This window comes from Engraulis encrasicolus, chromosome 13 (assembly GCF_034702125.1).
Source record: "Engraulis encrasicolus isolate BLACKSEA-1 chromosome 13, IST_EnEncr_1.0, whole genome shotgun sequence".
Lineage (NCBI taxonomy): Eukaryota > Metazoa > Chordata > Actinopteri > Clupeiformes > Engraulidae > Engraulis > Engraulis encrasicolus.
Genome location: NC_085869.1, coordinates 55,310,353 through 55,333,702, shown reverse-complemented (window position 1 = coordinate 55,333,702; position 23,350 = coordinate 55,310,353). Strand labels below are relative to the sequence as shown.

Sequence of the window (23,350 nt, the reverse complement as noted above, 5' to 3'; positions counted from 1 at the left end):
TGCATTCACACGCACGCACGCACTCACGCACGCACGCACACACACACACACACACACACACACACACACACACACACTTACAGACACATTTGCACACACCCCACAGCTTCTGTAATTTACATTTACTAATGTCCTACTAACCCAGAAACATTAGAGCATGCCCTGTATTGTCTCAGGCAGCTCCTACTGAGTAAGTGAGTTTTGGGTCTCAGTGAGTGAGTGAGTGAGTGTTATTGTTATGGGCAGGGAAGCCAACACGGGGGATAAAGGGGTCAGTCGTCCCGGGCCCGGGAAAAAGAGAGTGCCCAGGTTACCCATTACATTGAATGTATGAAGTGGGAGACCCTTCCAGGTGACTTTGTTCCAGGCCCTGCCAAAGCTGTCAGCAGCCCTGGTACTGGGAGTCTGCCTGTGGTTAATCACAAATGGGACATTTTGTAACTGTTAGACCAAAGGTCGTTGGCCAATGTGGCCATTGTGAGACAGGGGAGGAGGAGGGAGGAGAGGAGAGGCTCGTGAAACAGCTAATGCAATGAGTGTGAGCATAAAGGCTACTGGTCAGTGAGGTTTTTGATCATCCATGAAATCCTCTCCAAGTGTGTCTCAGCTCGTCTCAACTGAGCTGTAGATGCAACTCGTACAGCTGCTGATGTTTAGTACTTCTTAACTGCTTTGGTACAGCTCCTGGAGTAGGCTAATTTGCTATAGCTAATTTGCTGGGACTGTAGGGTTGGTGTGGGGAGATCACACTGCTGACCAAAGTGCCTTCTCACAAGTTACGCCTCAGGCGAGTGTGGATAGTAGATGTCGAGAAGATGGAGCACACATGCATGTCTGTAGGACCCTTCCTCTGGAGCACCTGTCCTCTTTAGGACCCTTCCTCTTCCTCTGGAGCACCTGTCCTCTTCCTCTGGAGCACCTGTCCTCTTCCTCTGGAGCACCTGTCCTCTGGAGCACCTGTCCTCTGTAGCACCTGTCCTTTGTAGCACCCTTCCTCTGTTAAAAACAGGGGTGTGAAGTGGAACACGCCCCTAGAAGAGCCAGGTGGTGAAGGTAGAAAAAAAACAGAGAACATTTCCTAGTGCTTATTCAACAGGACCAAGAACACCCACCCAAAAACAAAAGAGTGTAAAAAAAAGTTGGCTCCTAGCCAGGGTGTTGAATTCATACTCATCAAAGAAGAGGGTGAGAGTGACTGTTGGAGATCTGATCAAGGAGTTAAAGGATGGAGGCCATTCAGCAGGACACAGCAGAGGTGACCAATAAGGGTGGCCAGCATAGCAGGATCAGAGGGGTGGACTGGTGCCCATCACTGCTCCTCTCCCTGGCCCTGGCAGTGCAGGTACACTATCAAAGATTTTTTATTAAAAAACTATAAAATAATAATAATCACTGAATTTGGGTTTGGTTCGGTTTCATTTTGTAAGTTTGGGTTTTGTTGTGATTGTTGCTGTTGTTGTTGTTGTTGTTGTTGTGCTTCTTCATCATCATCTTCATCTTTTTTTAAGTCTTCTTCTTCTTCTTCTTCTTCTTCTTCTTCCTCCTCCTCTTCTTCTTCTTCTTCCTCTTCTTCCTCTAATTCTTATTCATCATCATCTTCTTCTAATTCTTATTCATCTTCTTCTTCTCTTTCATTGCTAAATGAATGTTCTTATTCAGAAATTGATCAGGAAATTAAGAAAATGTGCTCACAACTGAGATGTGTTTACATCGGTACTACAAAGGAAAATGGCTTCTAATATGAGCTTATATCCATATTCTGTGTGTGTATGTGTATGTGTGTGTGTGTGTGTGTGTGTGTGTGTGTGTGTGTGTGTGTGTGTGTGTCAGTGTCTGTCCTGTGCCATGCTATTCTCTACATTCCCAGAAAGGTGTAAAGATTTACACATAGCATCTTTGCAGTAGCTCCCCTAAAGGCCAAGAGAAACAATAACTATAACTCATGAATACTACATACATGTAACGAGACAATTATTTACACACTGATTCACTTCTTCTTTCTCCCCATTCCCACCTCACCTTCTGTCTCTTCTCCTTCTTCCTCTCCCTCACCTCTTTTCTTCTCATTCTCTTCATCTTTCTCTTACTCTCTTATTTTAATCTCTGTCTCTCTCTCACCCTCACATCTCTCTCTCTCACCTCTCTCTGTTTCTCTATTCCACCTCTCTATGTTAAATCTCCCACTTTCCTTTACCCCACCTCCAACCTCTTTTTCTTTCTTTCTTTCTTTCTTTCTTTCTTTCTTTCTTTCTTTCTTTCTTTCTTTCTTTCTTTCTTTCTTTCTTTCTTTCTCCCTCTCTCCTTAGCATGTGTTTGTGCAGTGTGCGTTGCCAGTGCTGCTGCTGGGGATCCTCCAGTGCCATATGCGTGTGCCATGGTCGCAGGGGGAGTGGGCGCAGCACCTGGCAACCCTGCTCTTCTCCTCGGCAGCATCCACCCTCCTCCACACCTGGATAGGCACCTGGTGTGTGTGTGTGTGTGTGTGTGTGCGTGCATGCGTGCGTGCGTGCGTGCGTGCGTGCGTGCGTGTGTGCGTGCGTGCGTGCGTGCGTGCGTACGTGTGTGTAGGTGATTTTTGTCCATTTCTTATATGTATGTTCAGTTTAAACTGCACATTGGAGACTGGTCGAACGCAATTTCCAACTTTTGTGCTAACCCTGTAACATAGACTTTTGACAATAAAGAACACTTGACTTGACTTGACCAGGTGAGCTCCACACCTTACCCGCGTACTGCTCAGCAATAAGAAATCACTCAATCCTTGTATCGACTCGGCATGCTGTATAAACAACATTCTGTCATTTGCAAAGTTGTGTAGAGCAGAAGTAGAAGTTCTCTTACAGATGTCATTACAACACTAGTAGTGTTGTTACATGATTTCAACATTGTAATATCATGCTACTAGTGTTGTAATTGCGTCTGTGACAGTAGGCCTACTTCTACTTTATACAACACTGGGGGAAAAAAGCAATGCAGTAAATATTGCATACTTATTCTGTCAAAGGTTTTCAACCATTGTTTATTTTATACTGATTATACATCCAACAATCATCATGCAATGTACATGGGCAGTCATAGCTAAGTGGTTAGGGCGTCAGACTTATAGCCTAAAGGTTGCCGACCCGCCAGATTGGTGGGGGGAGTAATTAACCAGAGCCCTCCCCATCCTCCTCCATGACTGAGGTACCCTGAGCATGGTACCGTCCTGCCACACTGCTCCCTTGGGCCGACATTGAGGGCTGCCCCCTTGCACGGGTGAAACACAAATGCAATTTCGTTGTGTGCAGTGTGCAGTGTTCACTGGAGTGATGTGTCACAATGACAATGGGAGTTGGAGTTTCCCTAATGGGCCTTTCACTTTGACTGTGTGTCTTTTCCAGCATGCCGTTGGTGCAGGCTCCCTCTCTTGAGTTTCTGGGCCCTGCAGTGGTCCTGCTCTCCACTAACACTGGTGAGTTTACCTACACTAGGGGTCTCCAACATTTCTAGGTCTGAGAGCTACTGAGGGCTACCTGAGGGCTACTGAGGGCTACCCGAGGGCTACTTCTGTTCAAAATCCTCTACTGATGTCTTGGCATCATTCTCAAATCACACTATTATTGAATGATATAATTTATTTATAGGTTGTAAAGAATAAATAATCTCATATTTAAATCAAGAAAAGCATTAACTGTGACTAAAATCTGGTAGTCATCACTGTTTATTAACATCCTTGGTGGGCACCTCAGAAGCTCCTGGAGGGCTACCTGGCGCCCGCAGGCACAACGTTGGTGCCACCTGACCTACACCATCTGGCCCATACTTAGAAACACGTACAGTACCCACACATCCTTATGTAAACAGGTCAACACAAGCCATACTACACAATATACTAACAACGTGATTATATCATACACACACTGAGGAAAGCCTAATACATAGTGCAAATTCAAAACAAGCACACGTTTTACATTGAACAGGTGAGTGAATATTGACACTTAATACTCAAACTGCAATAATTGTAATTTATCAATATTGTGTGTGTGAAAAGTGTTACGTTGCCGCTTCACTTCCACTAAGCGTCACCACCAAATGAGTCAGACGAGAACGAGGTTTTAAAAGTGAATGATCGTGAGGATTTATTTACAGTGCCGAGAAGTGCTCAAAATGCAAAACAAAAGACTTTCAAAAAGGAAAACAAAATGGGCCATCATAGGCATAACTAAAGATAAATACAATAAACAGAACTGGAGGCAACCTCACGACAAGTTGCAGCGTCAATGCTATTAATCAACAGTTCAGACCTCAGAGTAACAGAGTTCTCACCTCTCTCAGAGCCAGTTCCAGACTGAAAAGAAACAAAACCAAACCCTCTAAATACCCCTCCAATTACCCTCTGATTGGCTAAGCTCAAAATGAACAAAGTACAATGATTGGCTGAAACACAAAAGCTAGGAATTCAATAATGGACAGAGATAGGAGAAATGATAATTACATTAGTGGCCAAATACCTGCTGAGCTTAGTCTACCAATGAGAATGCAGTTGGAAAAGATTGGACAAGTCCATTAACCCAAACTCATAAACAAAACAAAAAACAATATTCAAAGTGAATATTAAAAATGTAAACATTTCTATCACCATTAAAATACATAACAAACATCAGTAAATATTTCTACTTACATTTCCCATCCTCACAGTAAACATAAATTACATAAACATCACGTAAGACAACCACTCACCCCTACAGCGATTAAACTTTCCCTAGTCCAAGGTGGAACTTAAAACACAGCTCACCCGAGGTGCGCGCTTCCTACGGGGAATCCATGCCAGACGGACCAGGGAGAAATCAGTGTTGATGTGAGTAGCAACAAATGTGAGTTCGGCAGAAACTAATATTGCACAGGGATGAAGAGTGAAGCAGAATCAGTGGGCCTCTTACTGTTCGCTAGGGTGTTAACATTAAACTGCATTTAACGGTAAAACTGTGTTTGTGGTTTGTAGTGTGTGTCGCTATGTTCAAACTCACCGAGCAGATGCTGCTGCCGGTTCAATGGGGAAACATGCAATTAGCTTGCCGGTGTGGCTATCAGTGTGGTGTATGCTGGGTAATGTAGTGTATGAATGCAGGGGGACGCTACATGAAAAATAACAAACGACAGACATGCCATGGCAATTACACAGACGCAAACAAAAACCTAGCCACTATGAGCGGGCTTAAAAAGTGTCACTTTTTACATTTCCTTCCCCCTCTGATGGCTCGGCCCCGGCGGGACGAGACAGAAAGTCTGCCACCGGATTTACTATGCCGGCCCTGTACTTCACCTCAAACCTAAATGGTTGCATAGACAAAAACCATCTCGTCACACGTGCATTTGAGTCCTTCATCTTTCCCAACCACTGCAGAGCTCTGTGGTCAGTTTCAAGGGTGAACTCCCTCCCCAACAAGTAATACTTGAAAGTGTCCAACGCCCACTTGACCGCCAGGCACTCCAACTCCACCACCGAGTACCTGGACTCACGTGGGAAGAGTTTTCGGCTTATGTAAGCCACAGGTCGCTGATCCTCTGCCTCTCCCTGAAGCAGGACTGCCCCAAGCCCTACCCCAGAGGCATCGGTTTGCACCGTAAAGTGCTTGTCGAAGTCCGGACTCTGCAGGACAGGTTCGCAGAGCAACGCCCCCTTCAGGTCGACGAACGCCTTCTCATGCACCTCCTCCCACGGCACAGAGTTCGAACCCGACTTCCTAGTCAGGTCCGTGAGAGGTGCAGCTCGTGTGGCAAAGTTGGGGATGAAACGCCTGTACCATCCCGCAAGACCCAGGAACGAGCGTACATCCTTCTTGGTCTGCGGTCTGGCACAGTCTCGGACGGCGGCCACTTTGTCCTTCTGTGGACGAATGACCCCACTGCCCAACACATGCCCCAGGTAGTGCACCTCCTGCTGAGCAAGAGCACACTTCTTGGGCTGGATGGTGAGGCCTGCCTGGTGCAACCGCTGCAGCACCTCCCGCAAGTGCTCCAAGTGCTGCTCCCAGGTGGCGCTGTAGATAGCAATATCATCCAGGTAGGCTGCTGCAAAGGCACCAGTGCCCTCCAGGACCTGGTCCATCAGCCTCTGGAAAGTTGCCGGCGCCCCCTGGAGACTAAAGGGCATCACTGTAAACTGGAACAACCCCTGAGGGGTTCTGAAGGCAGTGTATGGCCTAGCTCCTTCAGCCATTGGCACCTGCCAGTATCCTTTGCATAAATCCAAAGTGGTGATGTATCGAGCCTTCCCCAGCCGCTCGATGAGGTCCTCCAGCCTCGGCATGGGGTAGGCATCGAACTGCGATTGTGCATTCACCTGACGAAAGTCGATGCAGAAGCGGATGGTCCCATCCTTTTTGGGAACCAGGACCACCGGACTGCTCCAACTGCTGCTCGACCTCTCGATTACCCCCAGGCGCTGCATCACGTCCAACTCCTCCTGGAGTGCGGGCTGCAGGCGCTCGGGGATGCGATACATCCGCTGTCTCACTGGCTTGGAGTCTTTCAACGCGATGTCGTGCTCCACCCGGGACGTCCGCCCCGGCTGGTCCTGAAACAGGCCCTCTGGGATGATGGCCTGCAACTCTTGCTGCTGCTGTTCGGTGAGGTGGCTGCAATCCAGCTCCGCTGGCGCAGCCCTGGACGGGAAGAACTGCTCAGAGGAGTCATCCTCCTCCTCCACCGCTCGAACCAGCAGCTGGTGGCTGAGTGGTTGGTCTCGTTCGTGCCACTCCTTCAACAGGTTGACATGGAATGTCTGCTTTGGCTTTCGTCGCTCTGGCATTTCAATCTCATAAGTCACTGGCCCCATCTGCCGACACACCTGGTAGGGCCCCTGCCACTTGGCCAAGAGCTTGTTCTCTGAAGTTGGCAGGAGTAGGAGAACCTTTTGGCCCGGCTGCAGAGTCCGCTGCCTGGCTCTCTGGTCGTACCACTTTGTCTGTGCCTGCTGGGCCTGCTGCATGTTGTCCTTGACCAGGTCTGCAAGCTCCTCCATCCTGTCACGCATGTGCAGGACGTAGCTGACGACGCTGCTGCCCCCTGCTGGTTGAGGACTCTCCCAGGCTTCTCTCAGGAGGTCAAGCGGCCCCCTCACCTGGCGTCCGTACAAAAGTTCAAAGGGGGAAAATCCAGTGGAGGCTTGCGGCACCTCCCGGTACGCAAATAGAAGATAGGGCAGCCACTGGTCCCAGTCCTTCGCATTTGCAGCAACGAACTTCCGCAGCATACTCTTCAGCGTGCGGTTGTATCTCTCTACCAACCCGTCGGTCTGGGGGTGGTAGGGAGTGGTCCTAATACCCTTAATGCCTAGCAAACTGTACATCTGTTTGAGTGTTTTGGACAGAAAGGCTGTGCCTTGGTCAGTAAGCACTTCCTGTGGTAGGCCTACACGTGAAAACAACTGTAGTAGTGTGCGTGCAATGGCGCCTGCAGTGACTTTGCGCAAAGGGAACGCCTCGGGGTATCGCGTTGCATAGTCACATACTACGAGTATGAATCTGTGGCCTGACCGTGTGCGTTCAAGTGGTCCTACAATGTCAACTGCTATGCGGTGGAATGGTGTGCCTATGATAGGTAGTGACATCAGTGGTGAGGGTTTGACCTTGTGGCTGCTTGCTAGCTGACATGTGGGACAACTCCTGCAGTGCTGCTGAACATCTACGTACAACCCCGGCCAGTGAAAACGTGCGGCTACTCTCTCAAGGGTCTTCACGCTACCTAGATGTCCCGCCCACGGAATATCATGACTCAATGCTAGCACTTTAGCTCTCAGACTCTTTGGTACCACAAGCTGCTCTAGTCTGCCATCCTCTGGTTGGTGATAGAGCAGACCCCCCCTCACAAAATAGTACTCTCCAGTCAACTCTTTGGCAACACCAGTTTCAACTCCATCAATTTCAGTTACTTTCTTAAAAACATCTTCCAACGTAACATCATCTTTTTGTAAAGTAGCAAAATCACTGGGTAACTCCCACAATCCAGCCCCCGGTAACTCTTGGCCCGCCCCCTCTAGTGGAATGTTTTGCACGGTTCCCAATAGTTTCTCTCTCCGCTTCTGCCTGCGGGTTTTCAGAACATTGGGCTGCTTTGGGGGTTCAATGTCAGTGTTGCTGTATGGCATGTGGTCTAGGAGGTTTTTGTTCACAGCCTGTTCAGGGGTTTCCCCTTGACCACCCTTCGCTTGGGCTCTGGTCACCACCAGGCTAACCGGCTTCGAGGCCTTCACCAGTTCAGGAAGTATCAGCACATCCTGTCCCAACACCACAGGATGGCTTAACCCCTTCACTACCCCCGCCGCAAGCCTATAGGCCTGACCTCCAACCTCCACACAGACATCTGCAACAGGGTAAGTATGTTCATCGCCATTTACACAGCAAACCCTCAGTTTCCGTTCTCCCAAGGCCTCATGGGCCTCCACTAGATGGGGCTGTACCAGAGTTTGGGTGCTACCAGTATCCAGCAAAGCTACTGTAGACTGACCATTAACAACAACAGGGGTGGTCTGCACTTTCCCCAAGCATTCTACCTGCTCCCCCCCAGGTCTAGGTAGCCCAACCATTCCTGTCCCCTTGGCTACTCTAACGGGGCAATTTCTGGCTATGTGGCCTGCCTGGCCACAAAAATGGCATACAAAAGGGACTCTAGTAGGTGCATTTGTGGATGTTGCGGGTGGCTTAGCATGTGTGCTAGGTGTTGTGTATGTTCTAGGCTGTGCAGAAGGAGTAACATTGCGAGTGTTGGTGTCTGTAGGCCTACTCTGTCCAGATGTACTAGGACCAACTCCACTACCCAACCCCCCAGGTTTACCTCCAGGTGTCGGTCGGTTGGTCCTCTGGAACCTGAAGTTCTTGGGTCCACGTCTAGCCGACAGGAACGCCTCCACCCACTCTGCAGCTTGCTGGCCTGTTGTTGGCTTGTGCTCCTTCACCCACACACGTACATCAGGGGCCAGGGAACGAAGATACTGCTCCAGCACGATGATTTCCCCAACGTCCTCCACCGTCTTCCCTGCTGGCTTGATCCATTTCTTGTAGAGGTCTTTCAGTCGATGGTAGAGCTCCCTGGGTGTCTCCCCTTGGACGATGTCTGGCTCCCGGAACCTCTCCCTGTAGATCTCTTCATTAATGTCGTATTTCATGAGGATGGCTGCCTTGACTTTGCTGTAGTCCATCGCTTCACCGACGTCCATTGCTACGTATGCAGCGCGTGCCCGGCCTGTCAGGTAAGGTATCAGGTACACCGCCCACTCTGTTCGTGGCCACCTGTAAGCCGTTGCCAGTCTCTCAAACGTGGTGAGATATTGTTCGATATCATCACTTTCTTCTAACTTTGGAACAGCTGCTCTTGTCCAGGCTACTGGCGTTCTTACTGGTGGATCTGTTGCTGGCCCGCGCGGCGCAGGTTTGGCATCTGTAGCTCCTCCTCCGGAACGACCTCTTGCTTCCCTCCGGTGGCTCCTTCTTCCCCCACATCAGCTGGCTGGTTCATCATGGTGGTTTGCCTCACAAGGCGCCGATACATGACCCAATGGTGGTGCGCTTTCTCCTATGCTCCACCCGGAGAGCGTTAGGAACCCGCTTTCTGACACCAAATGTGAAAAGTGTTACGTTGCCGCTTCACTTCCACTAAGCGTCACCACCAAATGAGTCAGACGAGAACGAGGTTTTAAAAGTGAATGATCGTGAGGATTTATTTACAGTGCCGAGAAGTGCTCAAAATGCAAAACAAAAGACTTTCAAAAAGGAAAACAAAATGGGCCATCATAGGCATAACTAAAGATAAATACAATAAACAGAACTGGAGGCAACCTCACGACAAGTTGCAGCGTCAATGCTATTAATCAACAGTTCAGACCTCAGAGTAACAGAGTTCTCACCTCTCTCAGAGCCAGTTCCAGACTGAAAAGAAACAAAACCAAACCCTCTAAATACCCCTCCAATTACCCTCTGATTGGCTAAGCTCAAAATGAACAAAGTACAATGATTGGCTGAAACACAAAAGCTAGGAATTCAATAATGGACAGAGATAGGAGAAATGATAATTACATTAGTGGCCAAATACCTGCTGAGCTTAGTCTACCAATGAGAATGCAGTTGGAAAAGATTGGACAAGTCCATTAACCCAAACTCATAAACAAAACAAAAACAATATTCAAAGTGAATATTAAAAATGTAAACATTTCTATCACCATTAAAATACATAACAAACATCAGTAAATATTTCTACTTACATTTCCCATCCTCACAGTAAACATAAATTACATAAACATCACGTAAGACAACCACTCACCCCTACAGCGATTAAACTTTCCCTAGTCCAAGGTGGAACTTAAAACACAGCTCACCCGAGGTGCGCGCTTCCTACGGGGAATCCATGCCAGACGGACCAGGGAGAAATCAGTGTTGATGTGAGTAGCAACAAATGTGAGTTCGGCAGAAACTAATATTGCACAGGGATGAAGAGTGAAGCAGAATCAGTGGGCCTCTTACTGTTCGCTAGGGTGTTAACATTAAACTGCATTTAACGGTAAAACTGTGTTTGTGGTTTGTAGTGTGTGTCGCTATGTTCAAACTCACCGAGCAGATGCTGCTGCCGGTTCAATGGGGAAACATGCAATTAGCTTGCCGGTGTGGCTATCAGTGTGGTGTATGCTGGGTAATGTAGTGTATGAATGCAGGGGGACGCTACATGAAAAATAACAAACGACAGACATGCCATGGCAATTACACAGACGCAAACAAAAACCTAGCCACTATGAGCGGGCTTAAAAAGTGTCACTTTTTACAGTGTGTATGTGTCCATTAATATTGTGCATGCGTGCTTGCTAAGGTGCGTGTGTCTGTGCGTGTGTGTGCTTGTGCCTCTGTGTGTATGTGCGTGTGCGTGTCTGTGTGCTCCAGGCAACACAGGAGACTGTTGGGATGCAGAGGCTGAGGGCTGCGGTGAGCAGAGCAGAGCACTGAGAGAGGTACTCCAGCATTATACAGTATACTACAGCACTAATTCTGTTTTCAGGCCGACCAGAACGGGGCAGGTGCCGGTGCCCACCCGAACCACCCGTGTTCATTTTTTTTAAATTATTTTTTTGTGGCTTTTCAAGCCTTTATGATGAGACAGGACAGTGAAGGACAGACAGGAAACGAGCTGGGATGAGAGACGGGTCGACCATGCAGCAGACGAGTGCCCCACCGTTAAGCCACGGCAGGGCCTGACCACCCGTGTTCATATCGGACAGGCTCTGAACTTTTTCCGCACGTGACTGTGTTGAGCCTGGTTTATACTCGTCCCACAACTGCAGCATGCACAATGCACCCCCCCCCCCCTTTGCACAGCTGATACGAGCTGAAGATTTCGTAATCTGCCGGTATGCTGGCGGACAGTGCAAGATCCTGATTCGTCCGTCGCCCTTGAATTCACGGCGGGGAAAAGCATCACGCCCACTTTTGCCCTGCATATGCAGAGTTGATCGCTTCGAACTATGAGGACAGACCCCCTGCTGACAGTGCGTCTCCTGTTTCCTGCAAAGTGGTGGCCCTTTTTTGGTGACGACTGACAACTCTTTCATGGTTGCGTTTGTGTGACCAAAATCCTGGAATCCAGAAAGACAGACAAGATTTGAAGTTGAAAGATGTTTTGCGTTTAGATTTTCTACTGTACTTAGATTGTTTAGATGATCTATTTTGTTGGTGTGTATATGGCACATGTGTTAATGTGTTAATGTGTTTATGTGTATGTGTTTGTGTGTGTGTGTGCGTGTGTGTGTGTGTGTGTGTGTGCGTGTGTGCGCATGTGTGTGTGTGCATGTGCAGCTGCAGGGCATGGTGCTGGTGGCGGGGCTGCTGCAGGTGTGTGTGGGTGTGTGTGGGTTGGGAGGTGTGTGTGTGCTGCGCTGTGGGCCTCTGGTCCTGGCCCCTGTGGTGTGTGTGCTGGGCCTCTCCATGTATCGAGACGCAGCGCTACTCTGCTCCGATCACTGGGGCTTCGCAGCACTGTGAGTACATTGTAAAGAAGACACACACACACACACGCGCGCACACACACACACACACACCTGTATGCGGGAGCCTGACCCAGGGAAGGGAAACAGACATGCCAGAGGGTGTTAGCTCAGTCAAGCATACGTAAATGAATACGTACATGAATACACTGACATACAAAGACACACAGAAACGATTGCATTGCGAAGCTTTTTTACTGGGGGCCTCCACTTGACTCCCAGTGTGATGGGATACATGTCGTTTCGTCCATTTGTCCATAGTCTACATCTCACTGTCCGGCAGAAACCCTGTACCTCTACTTTTATTATTTAATTATCTCCGCAATTTTACAAATTTTTTACACTTTTTTCTAAATAAATAAAAATGACATTATCAAAAGGTTGTTTATTGTATAATTTATCATATTCTCATGGAGACTGACCAGTAGAGCTGATTTACATTTTATAATAAGGAATATACAATAATACAAAAAAGTGGTGATATGAAGTTTATGCTGCTCGTGAGGACAGGTAGCCTGGACAAAACAACTGCTCTCTGTGGACGAAACGATTGCACGAAACGACTGCGCAACGATTGCACAAAACGCAAATGGACAAATCAGCCTGCTCCCCTGTGATGTGACTTGTATCTGTCTTGTAGGGCTGTACTCCTCATGACATACATTTATGATAATGTGCTATATACATATGTTTGATTGATTTGATTGATTGATTGACTGATTGATTGATTGTAGGGCTGTACTCTTGATGGTGATTCTCTCTCAGCACCTGCGTTCCCTCCCCATTCCTGACTTTCTCGGCATGCTGTCTGTGAGTACACACACACGTGCGTGCACACACACACACACACCCATGCACGCGCGCGTACGCATGCGCACGCACGCACGCACGCACGCACACACACATACACATACACACAAACTTAATCAACATTTGTCTTTGAACCTTAACTTGTTTACTTACATTTGTACGTGTGTGCGTGTGCTTGCTTGAATGTGTGTGCCTGTGTTTGCACGTGTGAGTGCTTGTGTGCTTGCATGCATACGTGTGTGTGTGTGTGTGTGTGTGTGTGTGTGTGTGTGTGTGTGTGTGTGTGTGTGTGTGTGTGTGTGTGTGTGTGTGTGTGTTTGCTTGTTTGCTTGCTTGCTTGCATGTGTGTGTGGTGTGTGTGTGTGCGTAGGTGCTGGTCCCTGGGGTGATAGTGTGGTGTGTGTCTGGTGCCTTGGCAACCACGGGACATGTGAGACTTTACACACTCTCCGAGTTGCTGCCTGAACTGCAAGTTCAAAACAACACCGCAACCACACTCCTCCTGAACGACCCCGTCACACACCTCCTAAACGTCACACACACTCTCTGGGACAACAGCTCAGGACTGGAGCTAACACCCTCTGGCATGTCTGTTTCCCTTCCCTGGGTCAGCCTCCCGCATACAGGTGTGTGTGTGTGTGTGTGTGTGTGTGTGTGTGTGTGTGTGTGTGTGTGTGTGTGTGTGTGTGTGTGTGTGTGTGTGTGTGTGTGTGCGTGCGTGCGTGCGTGCGTGCGTGCGTGCGTGCGTGCGTGCGTGCGTGCGTGCGTGCGTGCGTGCGTGCGTGCGTGCGTGCGTGCGTGCGTGTGTGTGTTTGTGTGTATGCATCCTGTCAGTCATTTTATCTGTTTTACTGCATGATATTACTGCATATGTTTGTCGCTGTGTCTGCAAATGTGTGTGTCACTATAGCCACTCAGCTATTCTCTCAGCCACAAATTTGATATTGTTTTTTTTTTCTTTATCATAATACATCTATAACCTATCTATATAGATGAGGTGCTAAAGCAAGAAGATGAATGCACAGCTTTCTACATGGAAATAAATCAAGCCAATAGAGACAGAGTAACTGAGCTTGTTCTTGAAGTTAAATGCAAACAATTGAAACACATTGATACAAACAAATGAAGATAGCGTACTCTGATATGTCATACCATATTGTCAGATGCCAATGCGTGTGTATCTGTGTAATAGAGCTGTATCTGTTTTCTATAAACCCTCAGGAGTTGGGCGCCCCCTTGTGTCTGTCCGTGCGGCTGCAGCGGGTGCAGTGGCTGCGTTAGCCTCCTGCAGTAGCTCTATTGCGGTGTACTGCCTGAGCTCCCGGCTAATGGAGGGCCCCCAGCCCCCCGTACACGCCTGCAACCGGGGCCTGTTCACCGAGGGCCTGGGGACCCTCGCCGCCGCACTACTGGGGTCGCCACTAGGGGTCGCTAGCAGTGTGGCCAACGCCTGCACCATCCAGCTAAGCCAGGTCAGCCATACACACAGGACACAGGACACAGGGCTGGGTGGCCCAGCTGTCTGGACAGAACAACACTGTGTGTGCGTGTGTGCGTGTGTGAGTTCATGCGTACATACATGCGTGTGTGTGTGTGTGAGAGCGAGGGAGAGAGCACATATAGCATGTTGTGTGTGTGTGTATGTGTCTGTGTGTGTGTGTGTGTGTGTGTGTGTGTGTGTGTGTGTGTGTGTGTGTGTGTGTGTGTGTGTGTGTGTGTGTGTGTTTAGGGTTAGGGGGATGCTTGAGGTCAGTCGTTTCTGTCTAAAACATTTCCGTTTGTAGTGTGAAATGCCCTACATACTAGTGCTCTGTATAGTGTTAATGAGTAAACATGTTGACTGCTGTCTGTTCTCCCCCAGTCTGGCTGCATAGTGTAAATCAGTGATTCTCAAAGTGTGATCCTAAAACCACTGGTGGTCTGCGACAGAGCTCAGGTGGTCTGCGAGATGATTTGTACTTTTCCATGACAAGCTAGCAGTAGGCTATATTTAAGCAATGTTTTGTGCTCGATTTATTGCGGGTAAGGAAAGTGGGGCACGACGCGAAGCGGATCTCCCCTTACCTGTTATAAATCTAGCACAAACACACTCAAGTGGCTTATTGCTTATCTAACACTATTACATTTAATTTATTTGGAAAACGCTGGAATAACAATTAAATTAATTAACTACTGGGCGTGCTTACGTTCGTCGCGCTGCAGGACCCACTTTGCTACAAAAACTCAGCGAGGGGCGATACACACTGCAGGAAAGAAACATCTTTGCAATCACACTGATACCCCAACCACAGATGGTGCAAAGGTATGCTCTTCTTGCAGACCCCCTACCTCAATTGCAAGATTCTCATTACCAACTTAGATGCTCCGCATCTAACCTAATATCTTCAGCTGGAATGGTGTGTGTTTACACCCGATTTACAACGGCTATCAGCCAATCAGAATCGAGAACCAGACCACAGATTGTTAGATTTGTCACATTATTACAAAGCTAAACATAGCTGAAGTCATATTTTCAAAACAATAAGACAGGCTTGTAATGTAAATAAAAAGTGATCTGCATAGTAAGTGATCTGCATAGAAATGAGCAGTGAGTGTCAAATCAGCACCAGTCAGCTGTCAATTCAGTTGACAGGTGGTCCCTTTAAGAAACACTGGTGAAAATGAGTAAATGTGTTGAATGGTGCGTCTGTCCTTCCCCAGTGTGGCTCCAGGAGGACTGTTCAACTGGCAGCCATCTTGGGAATGCTGTTGGGATTGTCCCCTAGACTAACAGCCGCGTTCCTCTCCGCCATTCCACTGGCCGTTTACGGTACTTTTTTCACCCTCTCTCTCTCTTGTTCTCTCATGGTCTCATTCTTTTTCTTCTCATTCTCTTCCTCTCTTATTTACATTTTTTCTCGATTGGTTTGGCTAATTTCTTGAAACTGAGATGACATTCCTATAACCATTGGGTCATTTGGCCAAACATTCTTACACTTCTGCACAACAGTTCAGATAGCAAAATGTCACATACCTCCCAAAACAGCTCATTCTTGCATCAGCACTAAACCTTCTCCCACATAAATAGTCAGTACCAACAAAATGGCAAAGATCCTTCTCTATTGCTTTGGCTCATTTGGATTCATTTAGTCCTTCAGTCAAAATAAACATGATGGTTCAGCATAACTACATGGATCCTCGGGACTTGCTCATATTACTCCAAAAACAGTTTACCCGTGCGTCAAAACTAAATTCCTTCCCCAAATATATAATCAGTACCCGCAAAATACATTGTCCCTTTGCCATTGTGTAAGCACTGCAAGTCAAAATGGTTAGATGTTTTGTCTACGTTCAGCTAACAGATTTCAACTATGTATAAAAATTAATAAGTGAGTGAAACCACTGAAGTTTGACAATTTACCAAGGACATTTATCAGTAACTTTCTTTACTGTAAATTCATATACAGAAAGTAATGCCCATATATTACAGGTTTCTCGTGGGTTTGACTCCTTTCTCAAAACAGAGATAACATTCTCAAAATAACATGGACAAATCCCAAAACAACTAGCAATTGTTCAAAACAGAATGTCGCTTGGGAAAAATGTTAAGAAATTAGCCAAATAACAGAGGAAATTGTGGTATACACGGTTGTAAAATCATTTCCTACAAACTATGTACATTTTTTCTCGATTGGTTTGGCTAATTTCTTGAAACCGAGATGACATTTCTATAAATTTTGGGTCATTTGGCCAAACATTCTTACACTTCTGCACAACACTTCAGATAACTAGCAAAAGGTCATATACCTCCCAAAACAGCTCATTCTTGCATCAGCACTAAACCTTCTCCCACATAAATAGTCAGTACCATAAAATGGTATATATCCTTCTCCATTGGTTTGGCTCATTTGCATTCATTTAGTCATTCTGTCAAAATAAACTGGATGGTTCAGCATAACTACATGGATTCTCATCACTTGCTCATATCACTCCAAAAACAGTTTACCCGTGTGTCGAAACTAAATTCCTTCCACAGAATGCCGTTTGAAAAAATGTCAAGAAATTAGCCAAATAACAGAGGAAACTGTAGTACACGGTTGTAAAATTATTTTCTACAAACTAGTAAAGTTACAATTCCATCTGGCCTGTTGAACACTGTCATGAATTTACTGTTTACAGTAAAGAAATTCTTAAACTATTATGTCCTTCACTGTTTTGACAATTGTGTAGACTACTTTGCATATGATGACTCACACAATGAAACCATGCTGACATGCTTTGGAGAGGGCAACCATTAGAGAATTGAGAATTGTCTAATTCGTTTAGATAAGAAAGGTCAATTTAATTGGAAAATGTGCTGAATGTATGCTCAATGTGTCAACTGTAGGGTACTTGTACATAGCCATCTGCCGAGATGTACTAAACATTTGAGACATGTACAAAGCATTTGAAATTTGATGATAGCAATGAAAAATGCCATTCTGTTGTGGGAAATTGCAAGTTGGTTTGGAGATTTGTCCGTGTTGTTTTGAGAATCATCAAAATGTTTTTGTCATCTCAGTTTCGAGAAGTTAGCCAAACCAATCGAGAAAAACTGTAAGTTACAATATCACCTGGCCTGTGGAACACTGTCATGAATTTACTGTTTAATGACATTCTTAAAATAGTATGTCCTTGACTGTTTTGACAATTGTGTAGACTACTTTGCATATGATGACATACACAATGAAATCATGCTGACATGTTTTGGAGAGGGAAACCATTACACTGAGAATTGTCTGATTTGTTTAGATAAGCAAGATCAATTTATTTGGAAAATGTGCTAAATGTATGCTCAATGTGTCAACTGTAGGGTATCTACATAGCCATCTGCAGAGATGTAACATTTGAGACATGTACAAAGCATTTGATATGATGAAAGCCATGAGAAATGCCATTATGATTTGGAAAATTGCAAGTTGGTTTGGGGATTTGTCTGTGTTGTTTTGAGAATCTTGTCTCAGTTTTGAGAAATTAGCCAAACCAATCGAGAAAAACTGTATGTCTCTGTCTCTGTCTCTCTCTCTCTTGTTCTCTCATGGTCTCGTTCTTTTTCTTCTCATTCTCTTCCTCTTTCTCTTCTTCTCTTATTTATGTCTCTGTCTCTGTCTGTCTGTCTCTGTCTCTGTCTGTCTGTCTCTGTCTCTGTCTCTGTCTCTCTCTCTCTCTCTCTCTCTCTCTCTCTCCTCTGTGTAATTTTCTGTGTAACAGACCACATAACTGACAGAGTGCTACAATTTGCCTCTTGTTGAGGTTTGGTTTGATCTTCGTTGTTATGTTCAATTTCCTGTTGATGGTATATGGTCAGGGAAAAACACTCACTCAAGCGACACAGAAACACACCACTTCCTCTCTCCTCTCTCCGCACTGTGAACTATGTAGTATATGCTGTCGTAGGAATTTAAGTTATGCAAATATGTGGCAGAGAGGAGACAGCGCTGTCAACTCTTACACTGACCTTTCCCCTAAGCACTGCCCCCCCCCCCCTCCCCCATAGGAACTCTGTCAACTACATGTCCTTGTCATTGAAATGTGGGCATCGTATTTTATTGCTATTTAGCTGTTCTTTGCAGAGAGAAATGATACTGTCTTTGAATAGTGGCCACATATTAGAGAGTAGTGGGAAGAGAGGAGCGTTTTAGGCATTTGGTAGCCAAGTGTCAGAAATTGGTAAATACCTGGGGAAGGCATCTCAATGAAAGAAGATTTCACACTTTCACACTTTGGGAGAGTGGACAAACACAACAGATATGTGGAAAGGTTTGTAACCAACGTATACATTTTTGTGTGAAAATGCATTGAATGCGTTGAAAATGCGCTACATGAGTTAGTGAGTGCCAAAAGCGCACTCGAAATGTAGAATCAAACGTAAAATGTCAATTATCAGTATTTTATTTCAAATAAATGACCTAGATGTTTCCATAGTGTATAAATTTAAGTTTCCAAACAAACAAATTGCCGAGCTTAATCTTAAGTAATTTGTTAAATATTCTCATGAAAGCGAACATTTGCTTGATTATTCTGTCAACAGTGTTATGGACAAATACTATGTCATTTCAAACATATATAAAAATACTGCACAGAGTTGAAACAACATCCGTTTTAAAGTGTTTATGTCCCTTAACAATAACGTTGTCATTTATCTGTGCAACTGATATAGAAAATGTGATTGTTGAGCTTCATAAGTAGGATTTTATGATTCACTGTGATACAGACTAACACACTTTTCATTATAAATCCCTGTAACGTCTGATTTGAATTTGGTCACCCTATAATCCTAACAAGAACCAGAATGAGAGAGCACATCTCTCCTGTCTTGGCAGACCTGCACTGGTTACCTGTCTCATACAGAATCGACTTTAAGATTCTGCTCACAGTATTTAAAGCATTAAATGGACTTGCCCCTAGCTATATCTCAGACATGCTCTCTTTTTATGCCCCTGCTCGAGCTCTCAGGTCCACTGATGCCAAGCTGCTAAGGACCCCCACCCCCCCGCAGAAGAAGATCGGCGACGCCGCGTTTGCCTGCTATGCGCCCAAGAGATGGAACACCCTCCCCATCGAGATCCGATCAGCCACCTCCGTCGACTCCTTTAAGAAGCAGCTGAAGACCCACCTCTTCATCCTTGCCAACTCCTAGCTGCCAAGACGTCATAGTGTCCCAGCCGCCGCAGCGCCCTTACTACTCGCAATCCAGCCCCTGGCAGGGGGCTCCCCTAGGTGGCCGCTGGTCTCTGCCTGAGGTTTCTTCCTGACTACAGGGGGTCTTTTTTCTCAGACCTCACTGAGCTTTTTTTCCCCCTCACAAACTATGAATCAAGCGAAAGGGAGTTTTTCCTCACCCCTGATGCCACCAGGGGCCGCACCTGAGCGCCCAATCTCTGTGTGACTATCTATGACTTATGATAGGCCCAGCCACTATGGACCTTACACATCTAAGAATCCTGGTCCTAACCTACGTTGACCTTATGACTCTACATTCTCTGTCTATCTCTTCTTCCTCTGCCTTCCTGCTTTTTCTGCCTCTCCTCTATACCTCTCCTTTTAAATCTATCTCTCCTCTCCTTTTAATTCTATCTCTAACAATGTTTTTTCCCATTTGTTAAGCACTTTGAGTTACATGCCTTGTATGACACAGTGCTATACAAATACAATTATTATTATTATTATTATTATTATAATCGTTATAGAGCGAATAACGCGGTTCTCTTGCGAGTGATTACGTAACAGTCTTGGGTTCCATTCTCTTCCAGGTGCCATTCTGTGGGTGACCTACGCTGTTTCCACGGGAACAGGAGTGACGTATTTCCAGTTCGGCCACATGGACTCTGGAAGGAACATTTTCAACACGGGCTTCACCATATTCATGGCCCTCGTCCTCCCACGCTGGTTTCGTCTACAGCCTGATGTTATACTCACAGGTGAGGTGACCTCTGTGTGTGTGTGTGTGTGTGTGTGTGTGTGTGTGTGTGTGTGTGTGTGTGTGTGTGTGTGTGTGCGTGCGCGCGCGCGTGTGCCACAATGTATTACTGCGCACTGTGTCCCCCTCGGGGACGTGAACTCGCCACCACGTTAATGGGAGTCACAGCATGATACTGCTGGACTAAAGGACCAGTCCGATAGCCCAGCGCTACCGATACTGTATGAGGCTTCAGGAGCAGGGCTTGAAAACGAAATTATTTTTCAATCGTTCCGTTCCGAACGGTTCAGGTAGGCCTTTGTTTAACGTTTTCGTTCCTGAATTCGTTCCGCCACCAAAATTTCGTTCCTGAAAGTGTTTTGCGGGCCTATCAAGCCTATTTTTATGGACTGTATCTTTATACCTAGAATAGGCGTACCCATTAGTATTTGCCCTTGATTTACACAGTAGCTACTCTATCCCCAAAAATAATAGGCTAAATCACAGGCGGCATCCAAAAACATTCAGATGGGCTATCCCTCCCACATATAGCCTACAGACTTACTGTAGCCTATGAATAATTTCTTATCAAAAACCTTTCTGGATACGTGCTAAACTCCTTACCTGGCTGTACGTTTTATCCATATGGAGATCTTACACTATAATTCCTAACCTTGCATGGTGTAGATATGGTGTAGCTGGTCTGTAGCTGACAAATATCTCCAATTTCCTGTTTTACTCTACAGCACAAACACTTCAATGCTTCAGCGTATGCTTTTGTGAGATTTATAAAATATATAGAGAACGAAATAAACCGTTATTAACTGGTTTTGTGGATTTCAGAATAACATTTCTTTTCAGGAACAGTTGAAGACCATTTCGTTTTTGTTTCTGTTTCTGCTGCTCATAAAATTGCGTAAAATTCCGTTCCTTCCCATTTTCGGTTTTCGTTCCTTGAACCGGTTCGAGCCCTGTTCAGGAGGTTCAGGAGTTATATTAACGTTCCACTCCAACTTTGCTAGTTACCCTCTGTTATGCCGTGTACAGACCAAGAGCGACCCGCGCTACCAAAGCGACTTCGCCAGGAGCGAAGCTTCTTGCGCGACCAGAGCGAATTTTGAAGATTAAACTAAATCTAATCGCAGGCGAATTCGCTCTGACGCTGTTCGGCGACAACCAATCGGAACATTCATATCTCCGAATGTCCCAGGCTGTCAAGCCAGAGCCGTTATGTGATTAGCTGAATCAAACATGTCAATGCTGCGTCTCGAGTGAATACAGCTAATTCAAGGCGAAACTTCTTCTGCTACCCACGCTAGCAGGCAGTGTAGTTCGCTCTTGGTCTGGACACTTTTACACATGTGTGTGTGTGCGTGTCTGAACATTACCCGCTAACACAGTCTTATGTATTAGGTTCCTTGAGCGGTGACGTGTTGATGCTGTCTGTCATGGCTTCCCCCGTCCTCATCATCTTCTCCTTAGCTTTCCTACTGGAGAACACTGTCTCTGGTAAACACAAACATTAACATGAACACGTACACAGATACAGACACAGACACAGACACAAACACAGACACACACAAACACAGACACACACAAACACAAACACAAACACAAAAACAAACACACTCTGATTGCAGTCCCCAAAATATCCAAGGCACTGTCATATACAAAAGGTTAAAATGCCTTTAGTCATAGGTGGTGCTTGACCATGGGCTGGTAATACAAGCCTTTTTAAACCATATGTAGATAGACCAGAGGCGACCAAAGCACAACAATCTGTTACATCATATATAAAATTGCACAAAATTCTAAATAAATGTCAGATAGTATAATGCCAGATATAATAGTCAGGTAGGCCTATAATAGTATGGGCCAATTCATGTCTCTCTCCTATGGGCTCTCTCTCTCTCTCTCTCTCTCTCTCTCTCTCTCTCTCTCTCTCTCTCTCTCTCCCTCCCTCCCCTAGGTACTCTTTCAGAGATGGGGCTGACCAGGGCAGAAGGGGCGAAGGGAAAGGCGATGGTGGTGATGGCTGATAGCAGGCAGTACTGTTGCCAGGCGACGGCGGCCATGTTTGAGCCTCCAAGGGTGGTCAGGCGACTCCAGGCACTGCCCTACCTGAGGGTCGTCCCTTTCTATGCCTGCAGGATCCCGGAAGGACCCCGGAAGGAAGCTGACACGCCCACATATGAAATGGCAAATTTACTGACTGTGTGATGGGATGGAAGGGTTGCTACAAAGAATCTTCATTTAGAGTAAGATACATTAAGCCCATTCTTTTCCTGGATTCATGTGACGCCACCAAACACCACAGAAAGAGAAGAAGGAGGGGACAATGCCCCCTTAGGAGACCAAACTTGAGCACACTCCTTTGCATTGGGTGGGCGGAGTTTGATTTGTCTTCCTCTAATAGAGGATTCTTTGGTTCCTATCTGGGTGTGGGTTATCCACGTTATTACCATGCCCTCTAACCCCACCCATTTCTATGTTGTGGTACCACAGCTTTTACAGTCTGCCACTTTCTGTTAGGCTGCCCAGAGCCCTTCTGAATGATTTAGCACTAGCAACTGTTAACCAAATTATAATGCTGCCACGCTTGTAACCACGGATAATATGGTGGATAGAAAAAGGTAAGGTTAAACTTATAGATGTCTTAAGAAATGCATTTGTTAAAGATGTGCCCGGCAGTTCTACAGGTGCCTGTTGAGATGCCTTCAGGGGTGTGTTTCTTGAAAGCGAAGTAGCCAACCAGTTGGCTACTTTCATGAGTCGCTTGATCTTGTGTATTTGCCCGGTAAGTGAACAAGTAGTAGTAGTACCAGTTGAGGTGTGGACACTTTTGGTGTACTACGGGAGTAGGAGGGTTTTGAGAAATAAACATATATTACCCTACTGAAGAAAGTTTGTAGTTTAATGTTAACCTAGGAAACAGTTCGAGAAACACACCCCAGAGTGCCATAAAACCCCTATCTCCCTCTCCCAAGGCATGAAAACATATATTTTTTAAAAACACATGATCATGTCTGCTGAGATACTTACAGCCAATCATCCCATATAACTTTCTTTTTGCAATGTTTGTTCACAGTCGTCAGATTTTGCAAGTTGAGTTTTTCTGC

The 23,350-nt window shown here is 46.0% G+C and overlaps 1 protein-coding gene across 1 annotated transcript; it reads left to right on the top strand.

Moving 5' to 3' along the window:
- Positions 1-1,225: 1,225 nt before the first annotated feature.
- Positions 1,226-22,451, top strand: slc23a3 (solute carrier family 23 member 3). Its single transcript, XM_063212972.1, is given in 12 exon segments — positions 1,226-1,342; positions 2,307-2,464; positions 3,381-3,451; positions 10,908-10,975; positions 11,817-11,998; positions 12,739-12,783; positions 13,151-13,440; positions 14,036-14,286; positions 15,515-15,623; positions 20,086-20,253; positions 21,645-21,740; positions 22,201-22,451. Coding segments are annotated over 12 exon segments (1,806 nt in total).
- Positions 22,452-23,350: the final 899 nt, after the last annotated feature.